This window comes from Gracilinanus agilis, chromosome 6, assembly GCF_016433145.1.
Source record: "Gracilinanus agilis isolate LMUSP501 chromosome 6, AgileGrace, whole genome shotgun sequence".
NCBI classification, from domain to species: domain Eukaryota; kingdom Metazoa; phylum Chordata; class Mammalia; order Didelphimorphia; family Didelphidae; genus Gracilinanus; species Gracilinanus agilis.
This window is the reverse complement of record NC_058135.1, coordinates 275,234,819-275,246,445: the sequence shown is the minus strand read 5'-3', so window position 1 is coordinate 275,246,445 and position 11,627 is coordinate 275,234,819. Positions and strand designations below refer to the sequence as shown.

At 30.4% G+C, this 11,627-nt stretch overlaps 1 protein-coding gene across 1 annotated transcript; it reads right to left on the bottom strand.

The window, feature by feature from the left end:
• Positions 1–5,613: 5,613 nt before the first annotated feature.
• Positions 5,614–6,558, bottom strand: LOC123251634 (olfactory receptor 10AG1-like). The gene has a single exon (XM_044680940.1). It carries the CDS (start codon positions 6,556–6,558, stop codon positions 5,614–5,616), a length of 945 nt encoding a protein of 314 aa, XP_044536875.1.
• Between the last annotated feature and the right edge of the window lie 5,069 nt (positions 6,559–11,627).

The following is an 11,627-nucleotide window of genomic DNA, read 5'->3' as shown; positions in this document are numbered from 1 at the left end:
ACATATCCAAAGAAACATTACAGTGGATATTTTGTCATTTAATTTTTCAGTACTCATAATGAATATTTGAAAAAAAATCACAAAATATTTTACACTTTATAATGTCATCATTTACTATAGTTTCAAATACCACCTCTATATATATGGTTCTTAGATGAATCTATCCAGCCCTTATTTGGGGCCTCACATTCAGTATGACATTTGTAACTATCTAGTGTTCATTTTGAACTAGGTATTTTGTGGACATCTTATTCTCATGTCTTAAAGTGAACTGATTACCTTTTCCCAAAAATCTCCCCTTTTTCCTAATGATGCAGCTACTTACTGTCCATGGTATCAGAAGAAAAACTGAAAATAACAAATAGGGGAAAATAAAATGAGAAAAAAACAATAATAATTACTATTAATATGAATGGGATGAACTCACACATAAAATGGAATAAAATATCAGAATAGTTTAAAAACAGAATCTCATAATTATTTTTTTTCCTAAAAGAAGAACATTTAAAGAAGGAAGACACACAGAATAAAGGTAAGAAGATAGAGAAGAACCTATTATGTTTTAGCTGAAGTTTAAAAAAAAATAAGGATAGCAATCATCTCAGATAAAGTAAAAGAAAAAAATGATCTGTTTAAAAGACATAAGGAAGATTAAAGGCACCATAGATAATAAAATAATATCAATACTATATATAATTACACCAAACAGCATAGCTTTCAAATTCCTAAAAAATAAGTTATGTGAGTTACAGGAGGAAATATACAATAAAACTATGGTTGTAGAGGACCTCAAATTTCCCTTGTCAGAAATTGATAAATCCAACCAAAAACAAACAAAAATAAGTAAAGGAGGTAAATAGATTTTAAGAAAATTTAGATATGATAGATTCCTGGAAATTTTGAATGGGAATGAAAGGGAATATAACTTTTTCTCAGCAATACATGATACTTCCACAAAAATGGAGCATGTTTTAATGGGCACAAAAATTTCACAACCAAAAACAAAAAGCAAAAATATCAAATTTATTCTTTTCAGACCATCGTCAAATAAAACATTATATTCAAAAAAGGGTTACAAAAAGAAAGACTAAAAATTAATTGATAAATCAACAATTTCATCCTAAAAAATGTTTGGATTAAAGAACAAACAATGAAAAATAAATTATTTCATTAAAATAAATGACAATAAGGAGAAAACATAATCAAAATTTATGGGGTTAATCCTAAGAAAAAGTTATGGGAAAATGTACAAATCTAAATGTTTATGTCAATAAAATATAGATAGAAAATCAATGATGTAGGTATATAACTAAAAAACCTAGAAAATAAAATCAAATTAAATCTTCAATTAAATATTAAATTGGAAATCCTGAAAATCCAAGAAGTAATTAATAAAATTGAAAGTTAAACCAGAATAAAACATTGAACTAATAAATAAGAAAGGAGCTTGTTTTAAAAAAATATAATAAAATATTAAACCTTCAATTACTTTCATTAAAAAAAGAAAAAAACAAGATTATCAGTATCAAAAATGAAAAGCATAAATTCACCATCCTTTAAGAGGAAATTAAAGGAATTATTAGGAGCTACTTTATCCAATTTAATACTAATAAATCTGACAATCTAAGTGAAATAGATGAAAAAATTAAAAAATTTATAAATAGCCAAGATTATCAGAAAATGAAATTTAATACATATAAAACCCTATTTGAGAAAAAGAAATTGAACAAACTATCAATGAATTCCCTAAGGGAAAAAAATCACCAGTGAATTCTATCTCATATTTTAAAATAATTAATTCTAATATTATATAAACTATTTGGGAAAAAGTATGTGTTATGAAGGAATTCTACCAAATTCCATTTACAACATGATATTGTGCTGATACTGAAACCAGAAAGAGCAAAACCAGGGAAAGAAAATTAAAAACCAACTTTTATAATTAATATTGATACAAACATTTTAAAATAAAATACTACCAAGGAGTTGACAGCAATATATTACAAGTATCATTCTGAATGACCTAGTGGATTTCATTCAAAGAATGCAAGGATGGTTCAATATTAGGGAAAAAAAATGTGTCAGCATAATGAAACACTCATTTCTCTAAATACAATAGACAACATTGTAATAAATGGAGCTCTCCTTAAAAATGATAAAAAGCATTTACCTGAAACCATCAGTGATCGTTATCTGTAATGGGGTTAAGCTAGAAGCTTTCCCAATAAGATAAGGGTTGAAGCAAGGACGTACATTATTACTTCTCTATTCAATATTGTATTAAAAATCTAGTCATAACAACTATAAGGGGGAAAGTAATGTAAGTATAAGTAATAAGAAAACAAAGTTTTCACTCTTTGCAGATGATATAATGGTATAGTTAGATAATCCTAGATATATTTTTTTAAAGTTGAAAAATTAACAATTTAAGTAAAATGAGTTCACATTAATATCAGTGATATTTACCAAGTGATAGAAAGAGAAGTACAATTTAAAATAACTTTAAACAATATAAAATACCTTGACTTCCACATGCCAAGACAAACCCAGGAAGTATATGAAAAAATTTACAGAATCCTTTTTATAGAAATGAAGTCATATCTAAATAAATTAAAAAAAACATTAATTGCTCATGAGTGCACCAAGTCAACATAGTAGAAATATTATTGTCTCTAAATTAATTTATTTTTTCATGGTCATAATAATCAAACTACCAAAATTATTTTGTAAAGCTAGAAAAAAATAAACAATTTTATCTAGAAGAAAACATAGTCAAAAACATAAAGGAAAGTAATGAAAAGAAAATGGAAGAAAGTGACCCAGCCATACCAGATCTCATAATGCATTATAAAATTGTAATCATCAAAATATTTGGGTACAAGTTAAAAAATTGAGTAGTGGATCAGTGGAAAAACACACTGTACTAAATGACTATAGTATCCTGGTATTTGATAAGTCTGAAAGTTCAAGATTTGGAAACAAAAATTCACTATTTAATAAAAAAATGGGGAAAAATTGGAAAAATGTATGGCAGAACTTAGGCATAAATAAACATCTTATTCCATGTGTCAAGATAAATTTAAAATGCATACATGATTTATAAATAAAACGTGATACCGTAAGTCAAATGGGGGAAAGCAGAATAGTTTACTTGTCAGATCTATCGATAAGGGAAGAAATTGTGACTAAAAAAGGGATAAAGAATGTTACAAGATGTAAAATGAAAAATTTTAATTAATTTAAATTAAAAAAAATTTGCATCTTCCAAACCAATGCCACCATGATTCAAAGGGGAAAAAAACTAGAAGTGTGGAGGTATATAGCAAGTTAATCTGACAAAGATAACATTTCTCAAATATATAGAGAGAATGGAGTCTAATTTATAGGAATATATCTTTCCCCATTTGCTAATTGGTCAAAAGATATGAACAGGCAATTCTCAGATTAACAAATCAGTTATCTATAGTTATAAGACAAAAAATCTTCCAAATCATTATTGATTAAAGAAATGCAAAATAAAACAACTCTGAGATATCACCTCACAATGACCAGATTTTTCTAATATGATCAGAAAAGAAAATGATAAATGTTGGAGGGGATGTGGGAAAACTGGAGCCCTAATGCACAGTCACTGGAATTTGAAACTGATCTAGCCATTCTGGAGATCAATTTGGAACTACATCCTAAGAACTATAAAATTGAACATACTTTTTGATTCAGGAATACAACTACTAGGTCTATGGACCTTATGGACCTTATGGAAAGGAGAAAAGGATTTATTTGTAAAGATAGATAGGTAGATAGATAGATAGATAGATAGATAGATAGATAATATTTATATTGACAAATAAGTGGAAACTGAGGGAAATCTGTCAAATGGAGAATGGCTGAACAAGTTGTGTTAGATGATTGCAATGGAATACTATTATTATTCCACAAGAAATAATAAACAAAATATTTGAAAAAAAATTGTGAAGGCATATGAACTGATGCAAAGTGAAGTGGGCAGGAATAAAACACTGTACACAGTAAGAGCAATATTTTACAATGATCAGCTATGAATGACTTAGCTATTATCAGCAATATAAACCAAGTGTGCTACAAAAGTCACATTGTGAGAAATCCCATTCACCTCCAGATAAATGACTGAGGAGATCTGCATGCAGATTGAAGCATACCATTTTCATTTTATTTATGATTTTTTGTGTGTGATACATATTTTCTTTCAGAACATGACTAATAGAGAAATATAATTTGTATGACTGAACATGTATAATGTATATTAAATTGCTGGCCATTTTAGGGGTATAGGAGAGAGGGAATTTGGATTGGAAAATATAAAAAATGTTAAATATTGCTTCTACATTTAATTGTGAATATATATGATAAATATTACTGATGAAAAAATAATAAAAACATGCCTATGTTAAATATTGCATAGTACATTTTTAAGTGGATCAGTGTTAAATGACTTGTTCACACTTGTATTTTGAATATGCTTCAGAAGGCCCTTGAACCCTGGTCTGAATATAAGATCTATTCTCTATAAATTGTACATCAAGCATTTATTTATATACTACCTTTTTCTTAATAGACCAAGTCTAAATATTATAAATTACATTTAGAGTAGAATAATGAACCATAATTATAATAACTGTAATAAAAGGAAAATTTATAGGGTGTGGCTAACACAGGGCTTAGCACATATAAGGTCTGTTGCAGTTGGTGATAATAAGCAAAAGCAATATATAGTATATAATTGTTAGCATGCACAATTGTTTTTGTTTTTTTCTTACGTATGTTCACTATAAGTTCAAGAAAGGGTTAGAATGATAGGCTTATTTAATGGCTGATCCAGTGAAGAAGTTTGATCCTTCTGTGTTCATTTAGAATGAGGGGAGTTGCCCTTTTGCTTTTGTATTTCCTCTATTAGATCTTATTTCTTTACCCTGATACTTTTGTTGCAATAACAAAAACAACAACAATAATATGTCATTACTGGGCATTTGAATTTGTAATGCTTGGCACAATCTTATCTCAGTTCCATCTCCTCCCAAATCAAACTATTATATTTTGTATTTATCTTTTATTCATAACCACTCCTCCATAATTCTCGTTTTTCTTATTGAAACAATCCCCTCCCAGACTCTCTAACTTTTAAATACTGTTACTTTCTCCTTTCCAAGTCTTCTTTAATATATTTCTGTCATTAAGGTTTTTTTTTTTCCCTTTGAACATGAGGAGGCTGCATCACCTTAAATATAAAAAAAATAAACAAGAGAAGTGGCATAATAGCATCTAAGAAATGAACATTTTTAAATGATAGTATTATTTTAGTCTTTTTTTTATTCAGGACATTTTTCTTGATTCAGCTTTTTAACTTTAAGTTGGTAAAAAGTCTTAACAGTAGAAGTTTATAAATTGACTCATTTAGTCTTCAGGTGACACATAGACACTGTTCGCGTAATTCTGGAAACAAGAAGTTTCTGAAGAACTTAAAATAAAAGTTTCAAATGTAGGAGAGTAAAACAAGTTAAATTTTCATAGGGATTAGGAAATAAATGGAGAGGAAATTATTCTCCATGGCTCATCTTTTTTTGCTTCTTGATGTCATTATTTAGTTAATAAATTCTTAAGTGCAGCGATGACATCTTTGTTCCTTAGGCTGTATATCAAAGGGTTAAAAACTGGTGTCACAATAGTATAGAAAAGAGAGAACACTTTGTCTGTGCCAGATGAGTAGCTGGACTTGGGTCTCAAATACATAATAATACCAGACCCATAAAATAAACCAACAACAATGAGATGGGAAGAACAAGTGGAAAAAGCTTTATGCCTCCCTGTGGCCGATGGCAGTTTCAGGATGGTGGTGATGATTTTAACATAGGACCCCACAATCAAAAGAAAGGGAACCATGGCAAACAGCACAGCATCAGCATAGACAGAGAACTCATTCATAGAGGTGTCCCCGCATGCCAGCTTCAGTAATGGTGGAATATCACAGAAAACATGGTTGAGTTTATTAGACCCACAGAAGGGCAAAGAAAAGATCTGGTATGTCAATGCTATCTGAACTGGGATCCCAGTAAGCCAGGAGCCAACCAACAGCTGAAGACACATTTTTTGGTTCATAATAAGAGGATAGTTCAGAGGCTTACAAATTGCCACATAACGGTCATAAGCCATCACTCCCAAGAGGAAACATTCACTATTCCCCAAAATGAGAAGAAAGCAAAGTTGTATGCTACAGGCCAAGAAAGAAATGTTTCTTTTTTGGGTCCAAAGGTTTATCAGCATTCTGGGAAGAGTGACTGATGTGTAGCAGATTTCTAAGAAAGAAAAGTTCCCTAGGAAAAAATACATAGGAGTTTGGAGACCTGCATCCATCTTAGTTATTATAATGATGAGACTATTTCCTATTAGGATACTCATATAGGTTACTAAGAAAATTCCAAACAGAAATCCTCGAAGGTTGGGAAGGTCGGAAAATCCTAGGAGAATGAATTCCATCATAACAGTCAAATTTTCTCCTGCCATTTTTCTCCCTGTATGTTCCATTTTTGAAAACAGTGAATTCAGGAAAGGCAAATTATACAATTTTCTAAGCCTTCATTTTGGTTTCTGTAAAAATGAGTGAGTTTATATAGTCTGTCAGTTTCCTTTTATGTATCTGATATTCTGTTTTATGGTTACCATCAGCGGCCCATATACAATACATAAGTTCTTGATTCTATTCTGTTTTCTATGTCCAGAGTACTGTCCCTTTTTAACTTTCTCTTCTCTTTTATCATATTTCAATATAAATCCTACCTTTGTTTAAGATTTTTTATTTATCAGACTATTTATCAATTATTTTTATTAAAAACACCAGGTGAACTCTAATTGTCTATCAAATGTAAATTCAATTCTAATTTACTGAAAACATTTTTGTTACTTCCTTTTATAAACTGCTTCAGTTTCTTCATCTGTAATATATGGGTTGGGGATTAAAAGTACTTCAAGGATCAAATTATTAAACCTTCCTGGCTATACTACACATTTTATACTTGATCACTAGTATTCAATTGTTTCTATGTTTATCTTTATTTTCCACTTAATTATGATCTTATTATATCTTAATATATGATCTGACAACAGAGGTTGTCAGAGATACTTTGTTTTGGAGTGGTGTTTTAAGCCTAGCACCAATACAGTCGAGGCATTGAAGGTGATCTTTAGTTAAATATAATGGAAAGAGCATATGTCTCAAAATGTTAAGACAAGTTCAATTATAAGGTTATTGGTTCACTATTTATGTAAACTTGGGTAAATGGTTTCTTAACTCAGTGAGGGATAAAATATTATAGGACATTGGAATTAATAAGAATTCTTTTGATACTACATTCGGCTCTACTTTCTAAGTAGTCACTGAAACTTTCATGACTTCTTTTTGATTTTCTTAATTTTTCTCAAAAAAGTTTAGAATCTACCAAACAATATCCTATTTTGTCCACAAGATGAATATGACTTTAACAAATTCATTGCTGAAATCTTGATGAAATATATGCATAGCAGTCTAATTTTTAAGAGATTTTGGTGGATTACCATAGTATTAAATGGCTTGAACTCTTATGTAGTCGTTCTCTGTCTTTTCATTCTCAACTTTATTTTCCTAAATCCTTACCTGAGTTGAAGTGAATTGGCATGATCATTGAAAACATGGCAAATCATAAGATTCGTACTCTCCTCTACCAAGAAACTGTAATATTAAGTGAGAAAGACAAGTTTCCACAGCAAAAAAAAAATCCTCATTTCTTTTCTTTGTATCAAATGGTAGGTTAAAGAACAGTCATAGTAAAAAAAAATATTTAAACAATGAACTTTTTTTTTCATTCTTTACCTCTTATTGTCATCTTGGTATATTCTTATGATGACCAAAAAATCTCAGTAATAAATATATTAACCTCTCCTTTCTTGGCATTATTAAATGACTTTCAGCTTTTTCAGTGGCCTTTTCTAAACAGGTTCTTGTATGTTATTTAATATTTAGAACCCCAAAGTTGCTATTGCTCTCTGAGACAGGATGCTCCTTTTTTAATTTAGCATTTCATGTCACAGCTTTATGAGAGTATCACCATTCCCTATAATTTATCTTGATTTCTAAGTAGGATTATAAAACTTATCTTAGTTATCACCTAGTTCAAATTAACCCTCAAATTAAAGAATATGAATATGAGGTATTACTTAAAAATGATACTTACATTTCTTAAATAGGATAAAATTATATTCCATTGCTTCTTTCTTTGATGAATATATTGACAATATTAAGAATGTATGATAAATGGAATTCATAAAGTTATTTACAGTTTGTGATAGTCTATATTTCATTATATCATTGAGTCTTCACAAATCCCTGGTACGAAAGTATTAACATTATTTCTTCCTTTTTACTGGACAGACACTTGAATATCTGACAAGATTTGCTCATAGTCATACATATATTCAATTTCAGAATAAGGATAAGAATCCATGTTCACTTGACATTAAGTCCAATGCTCTCTATTATATCATACTGTTACTAAAATATGCCTTAAAATCTATGTCCATGTTTTCCACATGCATTAGAGACATACCTCTTTGAAAAATATTCTTCTGTATTCACAGCCAATGTTGCCCTATAAATAGAAAAGGTTTCTATCCTGCCCTGCTCAGTGGGGACACCTTTTCTCCCTGATAACTTTTTTTGCCTTTTAATTAGTGGTCAAGTATTGTGAATCCAAGTTTGTGGCTCAAAATATGCTTTAATGAGGCAGTACAATGTAATAGAAAAAGTTTTGGCCTTAGAGACTGAGGTCAGGGATTACATGTTTGACTTCTCCTTCAACTAGTTGCAGGTTAGTAACCAGTGCTCTCTACAACTTAGTTTCCTCAGTTGTAAAATGGGGAAAATTACATTTATACTCCCCTATTCTCATAATTATTATGAGAAAAGCAATTGGCAGACAGTAAAATATTATACTCATGTAAATTTCAGTCAATGAAAATAAAAATAATGGATTCATGCATTTATTTAAAAACAACATTAAAAAAAGAAAATCCACACATCTTCTTTACAATAATTGTTCTTGTTTTCTCTATTATACCAGTGTAGAAGAAAATACTAGGTATGATTCTCCTCTAATCCTTGAGATTCATTTGTAGGATAACAAGGTAGAGTGCTATAGACACAAAAGCCCCAAAAACACAAGATGCCAACCTGAAGGACAATTATAGTACTTAAAATACATTTTGCCTTAAGGCAAGTTATTTTCCTCATCTGGTCCTTGATTTACCCCTCTCTTAAATAATGCAGCTGATAGGAAAGACATTTACAATGCCTTCCATTTAAAAAACTAATTGTGGATTGCCACAGTAAATTGGGAAATAATAATTTGTAATATAGAAGAAAGTGACTTCAGAAAGTAGTAAAGCAGTTTAGTAGGGCAATAGATAGAATGCCTGTCCTGGGATCTGGGGGACTAGAGTTCAAATCCAGTTTTTAGACACTAGCTGGGGAACTTGAGGAAGTCCTTAACCCTGTTTCCCTCAGTTGGTTCATCTGTAGGTTGATCTGGAAAAGGAAATAGCAAACTGCTCCAATATCTTTTTTCTAAGAAAAATCCCAAAAAAGTTCATGAAGAGTTAGACACTAAACATTAGATAGGACCAATCGGCAAAGCAACTACAACAATGATTCTGTAACACTGCTTTTTTATACTTGACCTGGGGTAATGATCTCCTAAATCAGTGATGGGCAAACTACAGCTCGCAGGCCAGATGTGGCCCCCTTAAATGTTCTATCCAGTGGTGCGACATTATTCCTAATCTGACGAATACAATGAGTAGAATATGATATAATGAAACTTCAAAAGAGTTGCCTTAGAAACAGACTGACAGATGAGCATTTCCTTTCCTTTGGCCCCCTCTTTAAAAAGTTTGCCCATCACTGTCCTAAATAATAATCACAGGCCATTCCAAAGTCTCAATTTACCAACCTCATAATTGAATATATGCAATTGAATTAGAGAGGACTGTAGTATAACCTATGACATAGATTATAGTGTTTGTATCTATGTTCTGAAAAGAGAAGCCTTTAAAAAAGTCAGATCTTTTTCTTTCAAGCATCCAAGTAGGAAGGACAGTTAATTGTCTTTGTAGCTCTAGCACTTAACTGAATCCATTTTATACAATAGAGAAAATAAACACTAGTTGAATTAATAAAATCTTGCTTTAAAATCCAAGAAATTCTGAATTAACCTTAAAATATCTCAAATACAGGTCAAGATATATACAGATATATCAATGTTGCTATCTCTATCTATACAAACATGTTATGAAATATTTGGATATAGGGATCTGTATTCAGAATATCTCTCTCTTTTCCAAAGGAAGTTAAGAAGTAGTAGATACAATGCCAGTCAGGGCTGTTGTTAGGAAGACCTGAGTTCTAACCGAACCACAGATATTTATTAGCCTATGACATTAGACTGCTTAATCAATGCTCTTTTTTCAGTTTCCTCATCTATAAATTGAGCCAGAGAAGGAAATGGCAAGCAATTCCAGTATCTTTGATAAGAAAAACCCAAAAAGTGTCCCAAAGTGTCAGATGTGATCGAAAAATGATGAAGCAATAATCAAACATATTCAACTGTTGATTTATATCTAGATATTAATGTACATATAGTTAAACATATATCTGGAATAGATATAGATTACAGAGTTAAATAGGTAGGTAGGTAAATGGATAGATGAAAAGATGACAAATGCTGTTCTCTCTTGTCTATCAATGGCCAAGGAAGTCCGTGATTACATAAACTCAATCATCTTACTAAGGAATATGTGAAATGAAGGGCTGAGGAGATTTAGTGGAATGAAAAGCTTAAAATCAAGAACTTTTTTTCTGAACTAAAACTGTATGTGGCTCAGCTATATTTTAAAAAACTATTTTAAGAAATCAATATGTTATGGTTATTTCAGGCATGGAGGTTAATAGAAAATAAGTATTATTATAATGGAGAATAGATTGAAGAAACTGATTTTCATTAACCTTCATTCATTTATTTAAAAATTATTCCAGGGAATCCTGTATACAAATCTGTACATTGCTTCCTGTTTGACAGAAGTCACAGGATGAATAGAAGTACTGGAGATGTTACCCAGAGGATATACTATTGATATTCCTAATATTTTACAGATAAATCTGAGAAATAGGCAGAATGCTCATCTAAGAAACCAAAGAGAATTCATGAATCTAAAATGTTCTACTTGATATTCTTTTACATAAAAATTATTTCCCCATTTTTCCCTATTCATCACTTCCTTAACGAGACTCAACTTCTTGAAATTAATAACTTCTTTCAGGTCTCAGCTCATATGCCACCTTCTACATGAGGCCTTTCTTGATTTTTCCTTTTTATATTGTTCTCCTTATAATTTATTTGTAATTGTTTAGTATTCTTTATATATTTAATAATCTGTATGCATTTTTCTAACAAAATCTACTGTTCTTACTTTATAGGTTAGGACTATCTCATTCTAGCCTTGTATCCTCAGTGTCTCATGTAATGCTAAGACAACTGCCCTAAAAGGTATGGGTCTTAATATCTCCA

Excerpts from the sequence above, each read along its gene's own strand:
- LOC123251634 (XM_044680940.1), bottom strand. The coding sequence starts at position 6,558 with ATGGAACATACAGGGAGAAAAATGGCAGGAGAAAATTTGACTGTTATG.